At 33.8% G+C, this 23,381-nt stretch overlaps 1 protein-coding gene across 1 annotated transcript in view; it reads left to right on the forward strand.

The window, feature by feature from the left end:
* Positions 1 to 23,381, forward strand: part of LOC106459024 (glucose dehydrogenase [FAD, quinone]-like) — a 29,603-nt gene that overhangs the window by 1,005 nt on the left and 5,217 nt on the right. Inside the window, exons 2-8 of the mRNA XM_013918593.1 lie at positions 6,566 to 6,768; positions 10,160 to 10,349; positions 14,083 to 14,214; positions 14,717 to 14,838; positions 15,200 to 15,370; positions 17,095 to 17,248; positions 22,154 to 22,317. Coding sequence (XP_013774047.1) covers positions 6,566 to 6,768; positions 10,160 to 10,349; positions 14,083 to 14,214; positions 14,717 to 14,838; positions 15,200 to 15,370; positions 17,095 to 17,248; positions 22,154 to 22,317 — 1,136 coding nt within the window. The remainder of the gene's footprint in view (positions 1 to 6,565; positions 6,769 to 10,159; positions 10,350 to 14,082; positions 14,215 to 14,716; positions 14,839 to 15,199; positions 15,371 to 17,094; positions 17,249 to 22,153; positions 22,318 to 23,381) is intronic.

Below are 23,381 nucleotides of genomic sequence, written 5' to 3' on the forward strand. Positions count from 1 at the left end.
GTTGTAGAAAGAACAACTTATGTAGAGAAATTAGTTTTGTAACATCCATTCACACGTCTGTTGTAGAAAGAACAACTTATGTAGAGAAATTAGTTTTGTAACATCCATTCACACGTCTGTTGTAGAAAGAACAACTTATGTAGAGAAATTAGTTTTGTAATATCCCATCACACGTCTGTTGTAGAAAGAACAACAATCTTAACAACAAGTTAAATCCTAATTCTCAACATTAGCTCCCCAGTGCCACAGCGGTATGTCTGCAGACTTACAAAGCTAGAAACTGGGTTTCGATACCCGTGGTGGGCAGAGCACAGATAGCCCAAACAAATATACAATCCTCAACGTTAAATCAAAGAGGCGTTACTAACAGACGTTTCGCTTTATTCCAAGTGCCAATAAAATTTACTTGGTAAAGTTTTATGTTCTTGTTTTGTATTTTTGCTATGATTATTTCACGGTATAAGTAAGTTCCACTCATGATGAAAATTGTTTAGAAGGATAAAAATTCTAAAAAAAATTATAACTGGGGTTATTTTCACATAAAATTAATTTATAGTGTGTTAAGAAAGGTAAAACATGTTTTGTTTCTTACGTTGCTATATTCCTAGACAATATGCTATAAAGTTTAAGAATAGTAATTCAGGTTGAGAACCCTGTCACAATGTTTCATTTCTCACACTAAACTCTCTATCTCGTAGCAGTATAAAAAATTATAATTCAAATCTGTCCATACTATAACTCACCCTCCGTGGAGTAACAGTAAAATCTTATACACTTCCAACACTAAAATTTGTGGTTTGATTCTTCCCTGAGGTGGTGGACGAAGCTCAGATGGTCCTTTGTGTGGCTTTGAACTAAAACAAATAAACTCCCTACATAAGTATTTTCCTCTCCCCCCTTCCGGTAGCAGCTGTAAATAAAGGATAGTTGTTGTGCCTGAAACTTTGGGGGATCTGACAATGTCATTTAGTTCATGTGTTCCATAAGGGGGAGGGGGGGTGTTTCGTAGGTTAAGAATATCAAATACTGTTTTAGAAAGGATATGTTAAAAACTTTGAAAGAGCAGGAGATAAAGTTTACTTATATATATGTGTGTGTGTGTGTGTATATATAAAACATATATTTCATACGAGTGAAGTTAAAGACAGCATTCAGTAAAACTTCCATTTTCCAACCTTGTAGCAGTATGACTCTGAACACGAAATATTAAAACTAATAGCGCTAATATCGGTTCCATTACAAGTCGTCAGTGTTTGTTTTGGGTTTTTATCTTTGGCTTCACCTCATTGTTATTTGACACATATATATATATATATATTGTTTAAAACATTTTCAAACTATTTACATTATTGAATTTTTATAACTCAACTGTTTGTACGTTTACTTATTGCAACTGTGATACGGAAAACTAAATTTAAAATTGAATAGTTTGCAAGAAAGGGAAAATACAATATCAGTATCAGATTCGCATTCTATGTTATTCCTTTATCTGTTTTTAACGAAAAAGAAATATCAAACTTCGTGAAGCTAGTGTTAGGTTTTAAGGATCCAACTTTTATTGGAGTATTTGGAGCAGTAATGTTCCTGGTAGCCAGAAATAAAAATGTGTTTTTCTTGCAGATTTTATATATATATATATACGTATGTTTAATACTTTTAGTTCTTACAGGACTTTACCTTGTAAAACGTTTTGGATATTTACGCTTGAGTTCGAATTGGATTATGTTTTTAATCTGAGACGCACCCTAATTGAAACAAAATTTCTCAAAAACCTTATTTTTTGTGATTGCATTATGTGTAGATTAATTCCGCCAGCCAATTTTTTGTGGATTATATGAATGACGAATAGTTATTGTCTTGCCAGAAGTATTTGGACACCCCCTTCAATACGTGATGTCCGCCTCCCCCATCGGTGGCTTAGCGGTGAGAGTCAGGACTTATAACGCTAAAACCAGTGGTGGGCAGAACACGGGTAGCCCATTATGTAGCTTTGTGCATAACAACAACAAACAATACGTGACATGTCTCATACATCGAATTATATCAAGTACACTCAATGAGTGTAAATACAGGGACAAACTTTATGGATTATACCAGTCAGGTGACAATTTCTGAAGTATTATCAGGGGGAGGTAGGGAAGGGTGTGGTGTGGTGTTGGCTGAATTTTGTGCATTAGGACTTTCTTTGAATAATATTTGTACATCTAGGTGCCCACATGCATCAAGAGGACATATACAAATACCATAATGTAGTTTTAGCTCAATGAGCCAAGGCATTGTTACTAAAGGATAATGCTCCCAGCCGTAAAGTATACATAAATAAAACAAACTCCATGAAATGGCTCGCTTAGCGCCCTTTTGAAGAAATCTTTGAACCAGCTGAAGAAAGAAGATACTATTTCGGATGTTAAGACTTCCGTCTTCCAGCCATCATTAAGTGGTCGTGATTTTGAAACAACAATGGAGACATGTGTCAGTTAATTTTTGGGACCCATCTGAGAGTCTATCTCGTAGAGCAGTAGCAGCTATCCAGGTTTGAGGTGGTGCTACACTTTATTAAGACAGTAATGATAAGGAATCCCCGTTATAAATAGGCCTGGTCTCGTAGAGCAGTAGCAGCTATTCAGGCTTGAGGTGGTGCTACACTTTATTAAGACACTAATGATAAGGAATCCCCGTTATAAATAGGCCTGGTGATTAGGGCACTCGACTGGCAGTTTGCGGGCCACGGGTTCGAATATCCCTCACCAAACATGTTCGCCCTTTCAGCCATGTGGGTATTATTATGTGGCGGTCAATTCCATTATTCGTTGGTCAAAAGAGTAGTTGGCGGTGAATGATATTGACTAGCTGCCTTCCCTCTAGTTTATCACTACTAAATTAGAGGTGGGAGCACAGGTTGCCTTACAGTAGCTTTGCGCGAAATTCAAACCAAACCAAACCCGCTATAACTATATTTCCCTATAGTTCCGGCAAAGCAATGCATATAACTTCAATATATGAAGCAGTAACTAGAAAGGCAGACATGAAAACAAGAGTATAGCATAATGATATTTAAAGAGTAAAATCACGAGAGAGTTTGAGAATGGCAGAAGAAGAAACGACCAGAACCAATGAGGAAAGAGCCGAGAGAGGCGAACAGTTGAGGCTTAGACCACCAGATGGAGAAGTATCTAATCTAAGTGCACGTAAAATAACGGGCAGTATTCCTGATCAGCAGCTCAGTTGAAATCTTGAAAGCTAGATTTCACCATATCACATGTTTTCTGGCTTATATGTAAATAAGTATTTGTCAAAAGTTCGTCTTGACTTCTCTGTATGTTATACCACTCGTCACGTTACCAATAATTAACATAAATATTAATAATTAACACCCCCCCCCTAAAAAAAGGAGGCCTGGGTGTAAGATTACACAACATCTCCACACTAAGATGATAAACACATCTTTATGACATTGAGTTAATTCGAATATTTAATATTTAACTCACTTCTGTTAATGTTTAAAGAAAACCTGATATCAACTTTTCTTCAACAGAACAACATTATTTGTTTGTTTGTTTCTTCAGATAAATGTTTAATTATGAAATTATTAAAGAATAACTAGTGTGCGTCTTACAAAATAAACTAAATCAAATTAGGAAAAGTAGCTTACATGGTTTAAGTCCAGGTTTCTATCTTCTTAACGTGTTTTGGTTCTTCGGGGAGTTCGTAGTATTTTGTTTTTTAAAAAAAGATTGTCTGGTCATTTCAGTTTGAGAAACATTATGTTAGTTTTAAAAAAAACTCTTATAAATGGTATTATTTTATAAAAAATGAGCATTCAAACATAAATCTTCCAGACAAAGTTACCATTTTACTGTGTCACATACATTAATGAAGACTCGATGCTTGGTATCATTTTACTGTGTCGCATACATTAACGAAGACTCGGTGCTTGATACTATTTTACTGTGTCGCATACATTAACGAAGACTCGGTGCTTGATACTATTTTACTGTGTCGCATACATTAACGAAGACTCGGTGCTTAATACTATTTTACTGTGTCACATACATTAATGAAGACTCGGTGCTTGATACTATTTTACTGTGTCGCATACATTAATGAAGATTCGATGCTTGGTACCATTTTACTGTGTCGCATACATTAATGAAGACTCGGTGCTTGGTATCATTTTACTGTGTCGCATACATTAACGAAGACTCGGTGTTTGATACTATTTTACTGTGTCGCATACATTAACGAAGACTCGGTGCTTGATACTATTTTACTGTGTCGCATACATTAACGAAGAGTCGATGCTTGGTGAACGCACCAGTATGTTCTAAACAGTCAGTATCGTTTACACATTTTGTTCTTTTGATTCGAAACTTCACGCAAAACTGCACTAGAGCTATCTACGCTAGCCACCCCTCATTTTGAACTGACAGACTAGAAAGAAGGCAGCTATTCAACAGCACCCACCGCCAATTTATGAGCTACTTTACTTGAACAGTGGGATTCGACCGTCACTTTTATAACACACCCAAGTGCCCAAAGCGAGTGACGAATGTTTGAAGCAACGGGACGCGAACGTTTGACCTCAGAAATAACGGTCCTGGGGCGTAAGGGGGCTAACAACTCGGTCACGCACAGCACTCGTTTAAAAATAGCAAGGTAGAAATGAATCAGAACATCAGTTGTTAGAATAGTTCAGTATCCAAATATTACTGTTCGATGAAGTATGGCTTTTATACAAGTGTTTCTCTTGGTTTATATTCCTTACCGCAACTCGGAAATGTTACACAGCGTGTTGTGGGGTAACTTTGAGTCGAAATGTCCTGTGTAAACGAACTAGTTAAATGTCTCAGACTAGAAACTATTACAGAATAATCGTGACAAAGTGAACCGAATGGTCAAAGCTGTAGAGGTTTAATCAAAATATTTCATTTCAAATTTTCACCTTTTCTACCTTAAACATTTCTCTGCTTATCAAAAAAGGGCGTGAGTTAGCCCTGTTGTAGAGTTCTGGATTTAGGATATGGCGAACCGGGTGTCAAATCCGTGGGATACCACTAAATATTTTCCTCACTTTAAGCATGGGTTCATTATAAGAAAGACAGTCAATTCCTTAGAGACTGCCTCTAACTGCCTACGGCCCGGCATGGCCAAGTGGTTAGGGCGCTCGACTCGCAATCTGAGGGTCGCCGGTTCGAATCTCCAAACATGCTCGCCCTTTCAGCCGTGGGGGCTTTATAAAATGACGGTCAATCCCACTATTCGTTGGTAAAAGAGTAGCCCAAGTAGCGGTGGGTGATGATGACTAGCTGCCTTCCCTCTAGTCTTACACTGCTAAATTAGGGACGAGTAGCGCACATAGCCTTCGTGTAGCTTTGCGCAAAATTCATAACAAACATAATAAACAAACTGACTGCCAACCCTTTCTCTGATCAGTAGTTTAAGATTAGGGAAGACGATAGGTTTGCCATAAATACAAATATAGATAATGATTAAAAAGAGTTTTACATTATGAAATTAACTTGTGTATAAATACAAATTAAATTTCATTATCTTGAGGTTTACACATTCAGAAAAATACCTTATTGTAATTGCATTTCAAATGAATGGGCAGTTTAATGTGTAGTATAAAAGCTTAAACCTTTTCTAACCGACTTTGTTATCAGATATTAGTCACCAGTGGTTAACGTGCCGGACTGTGGATCCGACGTTGTATAGTTTGTGCCTTCTTGCTGTCAAAACGAAACCGCATTCCGCATTTTTTGGGGCTTTGAATACGTTACGAAAGTGACGATCAAATCCAACTATTAGATTAGAGTAGCCCACAAGTTGGCGGTGAGTGTTTTTGACGACCTGTTAATATAGAATACATCTGCTAGAACTTTATATGTAAATTCCGTGGCTGTCGTATAAAGGTGTCTAACCAAACGAGGAAGAATAGGGTTAATATAGAATACATTGTTTGTTTGTTTGTTTATAATTAAGCACAAAGCTACACAATGGGCTATCTGTGCTCTACCCACCACGGGTATCGAAACCTGGATTCTGACATTGTAAGTCCGCAGACATACCGCTGTGCCACTGGGAGGCATAGAATACATCTAATAAAATTTATATATACATCATATGATTGTTGTATAAAAACCCGAAATATGAAGTTAATATAGAATAGATTTAATGAAATCAGAGGTTTGTCACTCATGGTCTCGTTTTTCCTTCTGCCTCCCCTTCCTTCCTCTGCCTGACATGCTGACGTGTACCAACTTAATTTGTATGTGTATGATTGTTTCTATATTTATTTCTATATACATGTTTACGTACTTTTTTACGCTAGTTTTTAAACCATATATATCGCATGTGGAACGAAGGAAGATTTTTCAATCCTCGAACAGCAACGGTTTTTTTCACCCAAAAACTACGAAACTAGAACTAATGAATCTATATATACATATTGTGACTGTTGTATAAAAGATGAAAGATTGGGTTAACTCATGATAAATATAATGGAATTATATACATTGTGTGATCTTTGTATGAAAGGTACTTAACTACGCTTTTGTTTCTAAAGTTGGCGCAGGTTCGGCAGGAGCGGTGTTGGCTAACCGACTCTCAGAAGATGTCCTTACAAAAGTTCTGCTGTTGGAAGCTGGGGGCTTGCCAGACGTTATGACGGAAGTTCCTCTTTTTGCGGGTGAGTTACAACAGTCCAGTTTTGACTGGGGTTACACAACCGAGCCACAGGAAACTGCCTGCCTTGGTCAAGTGGAACGAGTAAGTTTTCCAATTTGATAAGCCTCTTCTTTCATTTGTTTTTGGACGTAAGTTATTCCAAATCGATGTCGTTTTCTTAGTTAAAAGCTACACGACGGGCTATTTGCATTCTATCCACTGCGGAGACTCGAACCCTGGATGTTAGCATAGTAAGTCTGTAAGCTTAACGCTGACTCAATGGGAAGAAAGTGATTGAAAATATTTATATATATTGATCATTTACTTCGTTTGTTTGACTTCTCTTTAAATCTGTTTACAAGACATGGATCTCGAATATCAAGAAGACCAGGTCTAAGTTACAGATGGCGCTTTCAGATTTTATTCATTTGTTAAATTAGAATTTAAAACAATAATGCTTAAATTCCCCTATTTTCCTAATGATAACCTATTACATTTCCTTAGACATCTAGTGAATAAAGACAATTTAATTGTTCCCTGATGGTTGAGTTAAAGGTAAGTTCACGGAATTACAAACGCTAAAATCTGGGTTTCTATTCCCCAGCGTAAGTAATACAATGTATAGCTTTGTGCTCAGCACACATACCGAAAATGAAATCATTTATGATTTGTAAGAAGCATTGGCCAATCAGATTGTAATAGCATTGAGACTACACCGACGAAAAGTTTGGCTTGTTCCTTTATTTTAGCACTTTATGATTTTTTGTTTGTTTCAGGTGCGAAGCTGCACGATGGGCTATCTGCGACCTGTATAACACATAAGTCGAACACCGAATTTAAACAATAAAAGCCTTCAAGCTTACCGGGGAGGGCGCACTTTATGGCAGATAATGTTGAAGTCAAGTAATTCATAACCTAATCAACAAATCTCTTCTGTGTTCGATATAATGAATGTTTTTAACTAATTAATATATTATGATTATGGACACTAAACAATATACGTATAGAGATATATATATATATATAATATTTTCATAGCATCATACGGGTTTTAAAAGCTCAGTATGTCAAACTTATGTCTTTAAAACTTTGGAAAATTCTCGTACTAGTAATTGTCAAAACCAGAGCATTTTCGTGTAGCGTGTACAAATATATACATATTTATTTTTCTATATCTTGCCCCCCAGTTGCATAGCGGTATGTCTGCGGATTTACAACGCTAGAAACCGGGTTTCGATACCCGTGGTGGGCAGAGTATAGATAGCCCTTTTGTGTAGCTTTGTGCTTAACTACAAACAAATTCTATATATTTACTTATTATATATATGGGGAAGGTTTTGATGAGTGTTTTATATATATAAAATTATTATATATATATATAATTATATTACTTCCAACATTCGATACCCGTGGTGGGCAGAGCACAGATAGCCCATTATGTAGCTTTGTGTATAAATTCAAACAAACATTCAGAAGAAAATGAGTGTTATGTGTTTTTTTGTTTTATAAAACTGTAAACCAAAAATAAATAATGTCTCAGGTATAGTACAGACAGTTAAACCTAGGGCACTAACTACAGTATAAAAATGGTAAAAACCTGTCCAAACGGACGAGGTATCTGCATAGCATGAGCACACACAATTATGGGGATGCACATTTTATCAGATAATATCACCACCATTTTAAATACCTCTCACGGAAACACATTTCACACAGTGGTAGGAATATTATCAGATAAAATATGTATCTCCACCGCTGTATGGTCCCCTCTTGTGTAGGTACCTCTAGTACCAGGATTCGTTTTACCACTTTCATACTGGAGTTTTTATCCTAGGTTTATAAGTTTGCATTACGTAGATGCATGATTTATTTCACATTTGTTTTCAATACGTTTGTAATAACTTTTTCTAAGAAGACGGTAGACGTGTTTTAGTTTTAACCAAGTGATTTATAAATCTTAAACATCCTTCTTCGCAAATACTAATGGTAAAGTTGTGACGATCGGAGAGCAGTCTTTTTTCATGGTAGCCTAAATGGTTACCTAAGTTATTAATTATTAATTAGACCTTAGCGATCATATAGAGTATTAGTCATGAGAATGGTCGTTTCTTGACAAGTTCTAGAAAAGTCGAACATTACCAATATAACAATACTGTTTTGTTTTTGCTTTATATTTCAGAGGGAAAACGCTAATCATTCTTACGGTTCACCGGGGGGGGGGGGGGCAGCGGTAAATTTACAGACTTACAACACTAAAATATAGGGTTCGATTACCCACGGTGGACAGATCGCAGATAGCCTACTGTGTAGTCTTGCACTAAAAACAACAACCAACGCGAACGTTCGAACAAAATGGGGTTTTAAATTCAAAAGATCAAAAGAATTACATTACCAAAATAAAGGCCCCCCTCAGTGGCACAGCGGTATGTCTTCGGATTTCAACGCTAGAATCCGGGTTTCGATACGCGTGGTGGGCAGAGCACAGATAGCCCATTGTGTAGCTTTATGCTTAATTACAAACAAACTAAAATAAAATTGTCCAACAGAAAACTGGATATTTTCCAGTTTTGGAAACAACAAAAATTTTGACAACAACTGTATATCATATCAAATTTTGACAACAACTGTATATCATATCAAATTTTGACAAAAACTGTATGTCATATCAAATTATATTACGACTGTTTCTAAATGTTGTTATTCTTGCCGCAGCGATTTAGGCTTAACAAGTTTTATTTGTTGAGGTTACGTGCTCGCCCACCAGCAGCTACAACATACAGAAAATAAAATAACAGAATTGATGAACAATTCTGATTGAAAATCTTTTCACAAGGTTGAAAAGATGATGTGTTACCAGGGCCAGACTATAGAATACATATATGTTATTGAAATTAACTGGATTTTTTCCAATGGGCAAATTTTCTTGCTGTTTTGCTTCTTTAACTTATTTGGTCGAGTGAAACGTAGTGGTTAGCTTGTCGAGAGTCGACTCGAAGAGTCCAAGGCTAGAAATGTGATGCCCCTGAACACACTCCGCACTTTCAGCTGTAGGACAAGTGTACATGATCCCCCAGATGTCCATTATCTGATTATTTAGTTCACAGATGCATAAGACGCATGTATCTTCCAGTGCCTTTAACTTATTTACTTGAGTTATGAAACATTCGGTTTTATCTTCAGATGTTGTACTTCTGGTGCGTATGTTTGAAGAAGACAAGGTGAAAACGAAAGAAATGTGTATTTGAAATTGTCATTTGAATGGTAGTCTTGTATTTTTATTTGTCTCTTAAAAGGTTTGTTAGAAATTAAAAATTGACACACATATCAAATGTTGGTTGTTTGAACCAATTTTTAGTTTACAGAGAAAGGAAAAAAAAATAAAGATGTTTTGTTTTTGAAAAATGGAATGTTAAAAAAATCATATTGGTATCATACGAGCCCATATAAATATATATTTTTAATTGAAACACTATCTGTTTCTTTAATTTTTCAGAGAAGTCATTGGCCACGTGGCAAAGGTTTGGGTGGGTCCAGTTTGATTAACTACATGTTATACGTACGCGGCAATTCACGAGACTATGACAACTGGGTCCAGCAAGGGGCACATGGCTGGAGCTGGAAAGACGTGTTTCCATATTTTTTGAAATCTGAGGACAATAGAAATCCAGATATTGCGTACAATGGTAAGGGAACAAACATACAAAATAAAGAAAAATGGTCAGAGAGTAATCTATAGTAAAATGGTTGCTGATGGTTGCTTCATAGATTAGTTGCCTGTAGCTAATTACTTTTACATTTTTCATGAATGACTAAGTAAAACGACAAGGATTATATCATCCAGCGAATGTATATGTATCTACGCCTATTTTTATATTTTTGACATTTTCATCAACTTACAGTTTGGTCGCGGGAAAACGACGTTATTTAAATATGGCAGCACAAACGTAGTCTGGCGTCACGTCGGTTAGCGAATCACCTTTCTCTTCCCACTTGTCTGATTCTCGATATAAATCTTTATAACGTCTCAGTAACAATTTTCATTCTAGTATTACATTAAGACGAACTAAAATGTATATTCTGGTGCTGAACTGTCATTCAGTAAGGAAAGCTGCTCTGAACTTGAAATTATTTCTGGTGCTAGGTTGTATATGTAATGAATTTTTCAACATGATCATCTTGTTTATTATATACAGAGACCTAGTGGTAACAGATCTAACATTTGGTAAATATTAGCACAAGTAGTAGCAGTACGGGTTTGAATGGTTGATAACTGCATCAGGATTCAAATTTACAAGCTTCATTGATATTGTTACGTCTCCGTTTGTTAATTGATTTTCCGTAACTTCGTTCCGACGAAACTTTAGTGACACAAGTCCTTACTTAATAAAACTGGTTTATTCTTTCCGAATATAACTTTACGATACACTTAATTTCAACAATCGCGCTAAAACAAACGCTATAACAACGAACGTGCTCAACTTCAATAATACTCTCTAACTGCAGATCAATTACTCACTGTCTACACACACATTGTCACGTCACGCCGTGACCATCTTATATATACCAGACCACTCCCCAATCTAGTAAATGCTAGAGCACTCCCGAAGGAACGGGATAGTTCTAGAAAGCAGGTGACGTGACACTAGTCACGTGACCTCGCTAACGCAACAATATGTATTCCATTGTGTTCATTATAAAATCTTTACTGATGTAGTAACTTTCTCTAAAATAGGATTGTCTGAATAAACAAAGATTTTATTTCGTATGTACATACGTATGTACTTACATATTTAATTTGCTTTGCGTTTCATTTCGAATCGTTTATAAAGCCCCCCCCCCCGCCCGGTAAGATGGAAGACTTATAACGCTAAAAACCGGGTTTCGATACCTGTGGTGGATACAGCACAGACAGCTCATTGTGTTGATTTACGCTTAGTAACATATAAACAGAACATCTGGAAAGTAATGAAGACTGTCGGTTGAGATAGTATTTGAACAGTTCAGTTGTAATATATTGTTGCCATTTAATCAATTGTAAAATATTGTTGCCATTTAGAAAGTAATGTAACTGTCGGTTGAGATAGTATTTGAACAGTTCAGTTGTAATATATTGTTGCCATTTAAAAAGTAATGTAACTGTCGGTTGAGATAGTATTTGAACAGTTCAGTTGTAATATATTGTTGCCATTTAAAAAGTAATGTAACTGTCGGTTGAGATAGTATTTGAACAGTTCAGTTGTAATACATTATTGCCATTTAATCAATTGTAAAATATTGTTGCCATTTAGAAAGTAATGTAACTGTCGGTTGAGATAGTATTTGAACAGTTCAATGTTACACATCGATAAACCATTTTAACATTATACAATTCGAAAGAATATTTAACAAAATGTAAAAAACGATCACTTTCAGCAAATGATCATTTTTCAATTTTTTCTTCAAGGATCAACAAAAATGTCCTTTTCGCTGTCGAAAAGTACGTGAAGTTTTATCACGTCACGTAATGTCTAAAAAGGACCACACGAAGTCTATTTACGATTGACTCACCGATGAAACAGCATATCTAAAAAGGACTGGCTCCAAAATAAGGTTTAGTGGTAACGTTGTGCAACAAACAAACAAACAAGTTATAGATGCTTTAAAGAGTTTGACACAACATTAATTAAGCATGAATTCGCGATTTCCCAGTCCAAAATTCCTATTATGTGCTAATTACTTTTGTCATCATCAAGCCTGGTATTATTAATTTTTCACTTTTCGTTCTTGTATCGTTTATTTTGAGGCCTAAAATAGTCCAAAACAAGCACCAAAACTGAAACAGACTTTGATACAACATCCAAACTGGTTGTCAAAGTTGACTTCTTTCGATTAGGGATGCATGTTATTTTCTGTATCTTTGCAAGCTTGCGACGCTAAAAATTGGGTTTCCAATACCGTGGGCAGAAGAAAGATAGCCCTTTCTATAGCTTTGTGCTTAAAAACAACCAAACCAAACCAAATTTTCTGTGTAAACTGGGCCAGAAACTGAATCACCATCTTCAGTATCCAAGACAACAGCAGCTTTTGCTACCTTCCTCTCACGTATGCTTTTCCTTGTATTCTTTCTCTCTCTCTCTCTCTCTTTTTTTTTTGGAACAAAATAAACAAATATTAACCAGCAAAGTATGTTGGATATTTAGTTTCTTTATTAATGAAAATAAATAATTTGAATTATGAATAACGATGAGAAAAGTCGTTTCACAAAAATACTTATCATATTTTGTGTCAACAAGATAATTATGAAAATTACGTGTCATTAACATTCTTTCAAAGTTTATGACAAGTAAGATTTTGTGTAATCCTTGAGCGAAGACAAACAACGTTTATGACCTATGCTATGGCCAAACCAAAATAACCAGAAAGAGAGGGGAAAGAAGTTTTATTCCCCAATATAAAATACTAAAAAAAAATAGATTATTTGACCCATAAATATATTTCTAGTCTTCGCGTCCTAAATACTTAAAATAACAACATCAAACTTCTTAAACTGTTGAGAGCTGACATCTTGAAGCTGTATTTGTTTGAGGTACAGATATCGTGAAAAACACATGCAGTTTAGCAAGAGATATCAAGATAAGTAAGCAGATGTGTGTCACGTTCGTGTTTCTACACATGGAGTTCTTTTATTCAAAATTAAAATCCGAATATTTGCCCCGTATAGATGAAAGTACGATTATTGGAAGGGTCAAATTCTTACACTAATCACGTATCTCAAAAACCGCTCCGAACTTCAATGTTCTTTTTTTTAGGGGGATTAAAATAATAGCTGAAGCGCAATTTATATCCCCTCTTAAATGGTTATTTTGATTAGAACACGTGGTGATTTTGTAGGTTAAGGTTTCATCATCTATATTTTACCATCACACTTACTAATGGTGATTAAGAGACGTTTCTGTTGTCGTGAATGTGCCAAAACATTGTTTCTCAACCACCACTTTTAGAATAAGGAATAAGGTTATTTGATCAATGTTGTTCAGCCTTATCTGAGTTATTCTGGCATAATGAGCTTTTGCAAATGATTTAGCTATTATTAATTTTGGAACAATCGTAACTAAGATAGATTCCACTATTGCTCTGTTCTGTTTGTTTTTCTTAAGCACAGAACTGCTTTGCCCACCTGCAAAAATCGAACTCCGAATTTTGAAGTTTATCATTAAAAGTTCTTATTATTGTTGCTCTTTTAAAATAAACCTCACGATAAATTATGTTAACCCCGTTGTTTATTTTTTCTCTTAAAAATAATAAATTGTTACTAATGTCAAAATAACACAATAACATAATCAGCTAAATATATAAGTAATTAAAGTATACAGGTTGTTGTTGTTTGTTATTAAGCACAAAGTAGACAGGAGTTTTTTCGCGTACATTTCTTAACAGGTTACCATGGCCGAGGAGGGCCTCTAACGGTCGAAACACCAGCTTACATATCACCCCTGGGTCACAGGTTTGTAGAGGCAGGTAAAATTTTGGGTTACCCAAACGTTGATATCAACGGCCCAATTCAATCAGGTTAGTTCCAAAATATTTTGAATTAGACTAGTGCACCATTAATTTTTTGAGAGAGGAATTAAAAATAATAATTTTCCTAAACATCTATAATAAGATTTGTTTGCAAGTCTTTGTGATTATCTAAATAGTTTGAATACGATTTACTGATTGTCATGCGATAAGCACTTAAGGATTTTAAATATATTTACTTTAAAATGAAGCTGATTTGTAGAGTGTAACGCAAACAAATAATTTACTAGAAGTTTAGATTTTAAATAGTTTCACTTTAAAACGAGACTGATCAGTTAGAATGATATTGATTGTTATGTGAATAAAGACTTTTATTAATCAGTTTTAGTGTAGATGAGGTTTTAAAATATTTTTACTTTAGAACAAAACTGATTAATTAGAATGAGACTGATTGATTGTTATGTCAATAAAGAGTTTACTGCATATTAGGTTTCGGGATATGTTTACTTTATACGAGACTGATAGCGAAATTAAATGTTTTTTTTTACATTAGGCTTCACTGTTCCCCAAGGAACTGTGCGAAACGGCGCGAGATGCAGCACTTCTAAGGCTTACCTACAAGACATCATGGACAGGCCTAATTTAAAAGTTTTAATTAACGCCCATGTAACAAAGGTAAGTCAATTTGGATTGAGTAATTGAAGGCTTAAAAGTTAATACCTGTTTCCAAAGAGGCAGGTAGTCTAAATTTGAGAGTTTTTAAAGATTAAATTCCAGTTAAATCGAAGCTATAATTAAGATGATTCCTAAGACGAAAAGTATATTTCGATGATTATGTAACAACGTTATGTTTATCAGTAGGTAAAGTGATAAAGTTTGATTTAGCTAGGTTTATTTGCCACCCACATCTTGTAACACATGCACTTGTCCTCAATACAACCATTTTTACTGCCAGCAATGTTTGCTAATAAACATTTATTTTATGCCTCACCGCATGAAAACCATTTATTATAATATATTTATTGATTTTATGCAGATTTATATTGACAATAAGAGGCGTGCACGAGCTGTCCAGTTTGATTACGAAGGACTGTCAAGAACAGTGTTTGCAAGAAGAGAAATCGTCCTGGCAGCTGGAGCCATAAACACTCCTCAACTACTCATGTTGTCTGGCATAGGAGTTCGAAACCACTTAGAAAGTCTTGGCGTAAGAGAAAATAATTTCTTGGCCATTTCTTTCTAGGCCTAACTATACATGAAATCTGATAACAACCATTGGGTAGAATGAGATAATTCCATTACCTTTGTTTAAATCCCATTTTTTTCTAAAAATATGATATTTATAAGTATATATTATAAATTAGTGTTAAGTTACCTTTGGGCTTATAACGCTAAACATTGGTGGGCTCAGTGAGTATAACCCATTGTATAGCTTCGCGGTTAAAAACAAACAAACTATAGAGTATTAAAAGACAGTTGACGTTACAAATACCTGGCTGAAAAGTTGAATAAGGTCATATAATATTACAGAATCAAATACCGCTGTCTAAACAAAGCTTAATTATACTATCAGGTAGAGAACAATATCACAGTCATGTCAATAGCTAAGACATAAAAGTTAAGAGTTCGTAAGTAGAACAATTCACTTATCATTAGAAAACCCTAACGATGCATTCAGACTCTCAAAAACTGAAACCATTTATATCGTTAAAAATCCTCCATAAGCCCAGTAATAATTATATTAAGTAACTAAGGATACGTGATGACGAAATCAATGTGTTTATTTTAATTTTTTCCATTTAGAAGTAGTCTGTAATGATTCTGTTACAGAATGGCTGTTATCAATTGTTAGAAGCAGTTGAACTGAGCATTTCTCTGGTGTGTATTGTCATTTAATTTGTTAACATATCTAGAAAAATTTTAACCCAATTTGTATTTTATTTACGTATTGTTCGTTCTTTAGATTACAAGAAGTGTTTCAATAAGCTTTTCTTTTTACAACTTATAAATAGTTTAGTTTAATCCGTGTAGTTTCGTAAAAATATGTTATTAAAGATCTCTCTTTGTAGTCCTGTTAAGTTGTTTCTGTATATGGAATTTTGTTTCTTTAATGTCAGGTTGCATACATTATCTACCCGTTGTCCCAGTTTATCAACCCTCGCTAATTCCCATCATACTCACTGTCCAAATTTATAGATCCTTATTAATTCCCGTCATACTCACTGTCCAAATTTATAAATCCTTATTAATTCCCGTCATACTCACTGTCCAAATTTATAAATCCTTATTAATTCCAGTCATACTCACTGTCCAAATTTATAAATCCTTATTAATTCCCGTCATACTCACTGTCCAAATTTATAAATCCTTATTAATTCCCGTCATACTTACTGTCCCAAATTTATAAATCCTTATTAATTCCCGTCATACTCACTGTCTCAATTTATAAATCCTTATTAATTCCCGTCATACTCACTGTCCAAATTTATAAATCCTTATTAATTCCAGTCATATTCACTGTCCCAATTTATAAATCCTTATTAATTCCCGTCATACCCATTTTCCAAATTTATAAATCATTGTTAATTGCTTTTGATATCATTTCCAGGTATTATATTCTGTTGTTTTTTAATAAATCAAATTAAGAATTTATTATATATTTTCTCTTTTCACAATCCCAGGAAATATTTCACGATACCTTGTTCTTAGCGGAATCACATTAAACATTTTCTGATACGTTTTATTCTTTCTACATATTAAGTAGGAGTATAGAAGGAGTTAACGAACCTGGAAATGTTAACTGATACGTTTCGTTCTTATTAAAACCATGTTCGTTAACGCCTTCCATAATCCCACTTAACATGTATATGTTGGTTTTTTCTATTTTTGATTGGGTTTTCCCGATTCTTTCTTTTCTATATATATGTACAGTTACCGGTAATTGCTGACTTGCCGGTCGGGTTAAATCTCCAGGATCATGTGGGTTCAGCAGGAGTGCACTTCTTAATTGATAAACCTTACTCAATCATACTGCCACGTTATAAAAAGTCATACCTGATTCATGACTTTTTGCTCAGAGGCGGAGGTAAGTGTCGTCATAGACAAATTTTATACAATTGTGGTTGTCGTTTCATTACAACATATAAATATATATAAATCAAATAAACATACATGTGTGTATAAATATATATAATTTAAATACACATACCTATGTGTATTAGTATATATATATAATTCAAATACACAAACCTGTATGTATTAATATATATAAATCAAATACACAAACCTGTATGTATTAAAATATATAATTCAAATACACATACCTATGTGTATAAGTATATATAATTCAAATACACAAACCTGTGTATAATTTATACAGTTTAAATACACATGTCTATGTGTATAATTTATACAATTTAAATAAACATACATGTGTGTATGAATATACATAATTCAAATACACATACTTGTGTTTATAAATATATAATATTCAAATAAACCTACATGTGTGTATAAATATATAATATTCAAATAAACATACTTGTGTGTATAAATATATGATATTCAAATAAACATACATGTGTGTATGAATATATAATATTCAAATAAACATACGTGTGTATAAATATATAATATTCAAATAAACCTACATGTGTTTATAAATATATAATATTCAAATAAACCTACATGTGTGTATAAATATATAATATTCAAATAAACCTACATGTGTGTATGAATATATAATATTCAAATAAACATACATGTGTGTATAAATATATAAAATTCAAATAAACATACTTGTGTGTATAAATATATAATATTCAAATAAACCTACATGTGTGTATAAATATATAATATTCAAATAAACCTACATGTGTGTATAAATATATAATATTCAAATAAACATACATGTGTGTATTTATAGACATACATATGAAAAAGGAATCACAATAACATTCTAGTACAGCTTACCTCTTCCCACATTTTCAGCAGACGTGTTAGGTTGTCCTCGTTTTACCCCTTTTACTAGTGCGTACAATTAAATAATATATCTATCAGATATTCAACGAAAAACCAAATACAGTTAAAAGTTTTCAATATTAGAATTAATAAAGTTAAAACCGAAGAAACAACTTGGATTTATGCTATTTATAAATGTTCGTCGGATGCGTCTTTAGCCTTAAAGTCAAGAAATATATTTAACCAAGCAGTAATTGAATGTTTGTATAAAATTTAGAAACATTTTTATTAAAGATTACTTGAATATTTATATCGTTAAAAGTTCAAACAATAAGATTGGACGAGAATGTGTTAAATATAAGTAAGTCTACTCTAGAGGAAATAAAGCCTAATGCACAAAACTTCTCTTGAAAACGGCATTTCTTTCGTGCTGTGAAGATTTATGATAAACCTATATTAGGATATCATTACAAACAGCAAGTCTAAACCTATAATGAGATAAAACATTTACAGCACAAAACAAGCCTTAAACAAAAACGCTGCACAACAAAACAAAATCACCAAAGCAGAGCCAACAATGTTGGGTATAAGATATTTTGAGAAGTGACTGCAGTAGTAGAACCCACATAACGGTTGGGCATATTGTCCATCAGTTTTAACTTCCGTTCACAAAACCTCGCATGTGTAAAGAAATAATTTGAGAGTAGATAAAAAAAACAAGAGGGAATCCTCAGTAGCCGCGGCACTTGAAATTATTTTAGGCAGGATTAGAGTAAATTAATCTACGAGGCCTTGGACGTGGTTAAATATATCAATCGAAAGGGTTTGACCTCCTGAGTCCAAAACTGTAATTAGATGTCAAATCGGTCAAGAGATGACGGAGCTATGGGCTAAACGTTTGCACTTGAAAATAAAAAACAATAAAAAAAGAAAAACACAGAGCCATTCTATGAGCCGCCATGCCGCGACTAAAAATATAAAAATTATAAGAGAGTAAGATATAGGTGCTCAATTCCACAACGTCCAACACTTGTATCACCTTCCACTGCTTGTAGACAGTTGTGAGATGGTGGATGCTTCTTTTTCACTTCTTTTCTCCTGAGAGCTGCAAAGTTTGTAGGTTAATGTAATCTTATATTTTAACGTCGTACTTCAGCCTGTAAACTGCTTTTTTGTTATAACTATGTAGTTGAGCTGCCAGATATTAAATTAAATAGAATTATATACCAAACATAAGACGTCGCTGTTGAACTTTTGAATTAAAACTATTCTGAAAAGAATTCTCTGTCTTATAAAAGACAGAATTCTACTTTCTGAAATCGAGCTAAATGATAATTTAAATTTAATAATTAAATAAATGCCGATATATATCCAATTTGTGATATTTGCCAACAAGACTGATACACACAGTTTTCTTTTTGTAATCCAAACATGTTTTAATATGCAAACAACAATACATTTGACAATAACAGTTATTACAAATAGTTATTACAAACAATAATTTATATACAAAAGTTTCACGAACTTACAAGAAATATAAAGTCTTCTTTCTAGTCTGGAACTTCCTTGATATCTTTTCGAGGGTTGACGATGAACGAGTTAATTTCGAGTTGGCGTAGGTATAATTCACTTAACAGGGAGCTAGGTAGCCCTGTAGTTCTCGCTGATCACACGCCGATTACAGGTCGAGTTTCCACCAATGACGTTAGGTAATGTTTTCGTAAAAGTGCTAATGTCAGATGTGAATCCACTGAAGTTAAATTGTTTATAATATTCGAAATTTATAAACGTTCCTGGTCAAATATCTTAAGTTTCCCGATTAATAAGCGTTATAATAATCACAGTTATAGCTTCCAAAGTTTATAGCAAACCAACTATAGCAAACTACTATTAGATACTGTTTTTAGGCGCGTAGCGTTGGTTATATTTATAGGCGTGTGGAGAGTTTCTCGAAAATTCAGATTACGTAACAATACAAAGGTACACTGGCGTTTACGTACACACATATGTATTGTTGATTCTTACACTCGAGAATATTCTACAATTTTAGAGAATAGGTGGGAGTTTCGCAATACATATTTAACATTTCTAATTTTAAATTTAATTTAAGCAAACATCAATATTAAAATAAATATAGAATAACAAATCCGTCACACGTTCCAAAAATGTGCCAACTATTCCGCTTAAATAAAAATTCTAGGTGTGCGGTTAGTACAAGAGCAAGTAGTCATGTTTATTATACAATCCATAATTTGAAAGAGCGCAAGTGAGTGTATGCATTTTTAGTTATTTTATTTTTGGAGCACGTAATCAAAACATTGTGAATCTGTTTAGCTTCTTGCGTTACTATATCTGTGGAACAGTCTACGTAAACAGTTGACTCGAAGCCTGAAATTCAACAAACATAGTGTGTAGTAAATTTTAAAAGAATTGTGAATAAGCATAAATAGCATTCTATTTTGGATGAGCTATTTCGCTTAGTCGTTGCTCTATATCAAGCAGCAACAGCTGTGCTTCGAATGTTCGACAACAGTGTTGTTACTCCTTACTGTAAGAGTGTTGTTACTCATTGCTGTAAGAATATTGTTACTCCTTACTGTAAGGGTATTGTTATCTATTACTGTAAGAGTGTTGTTACTCATTTCTGTAATAGTATTGTTTCTCGTTGCCGTAAGTGTTATTACTCATTCCTGTAAGAATGTTGTTTCTTATTGCTGTAAGAGTATTGTTTCTCATTCCTGTAAGAGCGTTGTTACTAATTCCTGTAAGGGTATTGTTATCTATTACTGTAAGAGTGTTGTTACTCATTTCTGTAATAGTATTGTTTCTCGTTGCCGTAAGTGTTATTACTCATTCCTGTAAGAATGTTGTTTCTTATTGCTGTAAGAGTGTTGTTTCTCATTCCTGTAAGAGCGTTGTTACTAATTCCTGTAAGGGTATTGTTATCTATTACTGTAAGAGTGTTGTTTCTCTTTGCTGCAAAAGCGTTGTTTTTCATTACTGTAAGAGTGTTGTTTCTCATTGCTTTAAGAGTGTTGTTACTCAATCCTATAATACTGTTGTTTCTTATTGCTGTAAGAGTGTTATTACTCATTCCTGTAAGAGTGTTGTTTCTTATTGCTGTAAGAGTGTTGTTACTCATTCCTGTAAAAGTGATGTTACTCATTCCTGTAATAATGTTTTTTCTCATTGCTGTAAGAGTGTTGTTTCTCATTCCTGTAAGAGTGTTGTTACTCATTGCTGTAAGAGTGTTGTTTCTTATTGTTATAAGAGTGTTGTTACTCATTACTGTAAGAGTGTTGTTTTTTATTGTTATAAGAGTGTTGTTACTCATTACTGTAAGAGTGTTGTTATTCAATGCTGTAAGAGTGTTATTACTCATTCCTGTAAGAGTGTTGTTACTCATTCATGTAAGAGGGTTGTTAATCATTCCTGTAAGAGTGTTGTTAATCATTCCTGTAAGAGTGTTGTTACTCATTCATGTAAGAGTGTTGTTACTGGTTCCTGTAAGAGCGTTATCACTCATTCCTGTAAGGGTATTGTTATCCATTGCTATAATAGCGTTGTTTTTCATTCCTGTAATAATGTTGTTACTCATTGCTGTAAGAGGGTTGTTAATCATTGCTGTAAGGGTGTTGTTTCGCATTACCTTAAGAGTGTTGTTAATCATTGCTGTAAGGGTGTTGTTTCGCATTACCCTAAGAGTGTTGTTAATCATTGCTGTAAGGGTGTTGTTTCGCATTACCCTAATAGTGTTGTTATTCATTGCTGTACGTGTTAATCAATAAAATCAGAAGGTTGTTATCATGTCCGATGCCAAACTTTTCACATAACTAAGAGTTAGTTTTCCACATGATAGAAGTCGTACATTGCACAACTTTATACGTATTTCAATGCTTATGTTAAGCTTGATTAGGGTTTACTAAATAATAAGGAATAATTTATTTATATACAGTATTTTATCAAAATTGATCTTTTAGAAATTAAAGGTTTCTTCCTCTCTCTAAAAACGATAATTTTCCGTTTGCAGGTCCTCTGACCATCTTAGGGGGCTGCGAAGGTTTAGGATTTATAAAAACACCATTTGCCAACGCAAGTGAGGACTTTCCTGACGCAGAAATTCACTTTATCTCCAGCTCCCCATCCTCTGATGGCGGAAGAACTATACGAAAAGTACAAGGTATTGGTTCAAAGGTGTGTAAAGAATATGACATACAGTAAAAAAAAAAACAACATTTTGGCTAACACCGTGAATGGTTGAAAATATAAATGTTTTAATACAGAACGTTTTTCCAGGAATTACTCGATATCAATACACTGAATAAAAATGCAAAAAAAAATCACACCACAATTTTAATGAGTGCGTTTTAATTTTAAAAATCCCCAAAATTAATACACATTCTATATAAGTAGTGTAGTGTTAGATAATATAATATTTGATAAGAAACAGATTTTGTTTAAGTAACATTTTGAGATTCTTATTTTTCTAGTTACAGTATGAGTCGAAAAACCTTTTCCTTTAAATATGACTTGATCGATTCTTTACTTCTTGTTCTTGTCGAAAGATAGAAAAAAACATCACAATTTTCAGAGTATTCTGATTTATTCTTCTAATACTGGAAGTAGAGGTGAAAATTTGACTTTTTAGGTTGTTCGGATTTGTTGTTAATTTATTATTTAGTATTGGAAAGAGATGAGAGGATAAAAAATTGTCTTTATTTTTTAAAGTGTTGTGTTCTCTCCTTTATTTATTCCGCTAGTACTGGATCAAGACAAAAACTTATTTTTTCAGGTTATTCTAATCTGTTATTAATTTATTCTTCATGTTCTGGAAAAAAGCGAAAAAAATCATTATTTTTCAAGATGTTTTGATCAATTTTACATATATTATTCTTATACTGGAAGGCGGAGAGAAATATTCTTACCATTTCAAGGTGTTATTGTCTATTTTACATTTATGCTTCTTGTATTGGAAGGAGAAGAAAGAGAGAAAAAAAATCTAACTTTTTCAAGGTGTTCTGATCTACACAGCGTGGTCACAAGTAAATAGACATCACCTTTTCAGAATAAATGAAATTTTCAGTCATATTTACATGAATTGATATATTTATAATTTAATTGGTATCTAGTAGATCTTCCTTTCGCTTCGTGGAGTTCGTTGATCCTTTGAAGCATCGTGAGAATCATCTCGTCAATTTTAGATTGTGGGATTTTCGCCCACTCTTGCTTCAAAACTTGGAGTAGATCGCTCGTCGAAG

Source organism: Limulus polyphemus, unplaced genomic scaffold (genome assembly GCF_000517525.1).
Source record: "Limulus polyphemus unplaced genomic scaffold, Limulus_polyphemus-2.1.2 Scaffold548, whole genome shotgun sequence".
Classification (NCBI taxonomy): Eukaryota; Metazoa; Arthropoda; class Merostomata; order Xiphosura; family Limulidae; genus Limulus; species Limulus polyphemus.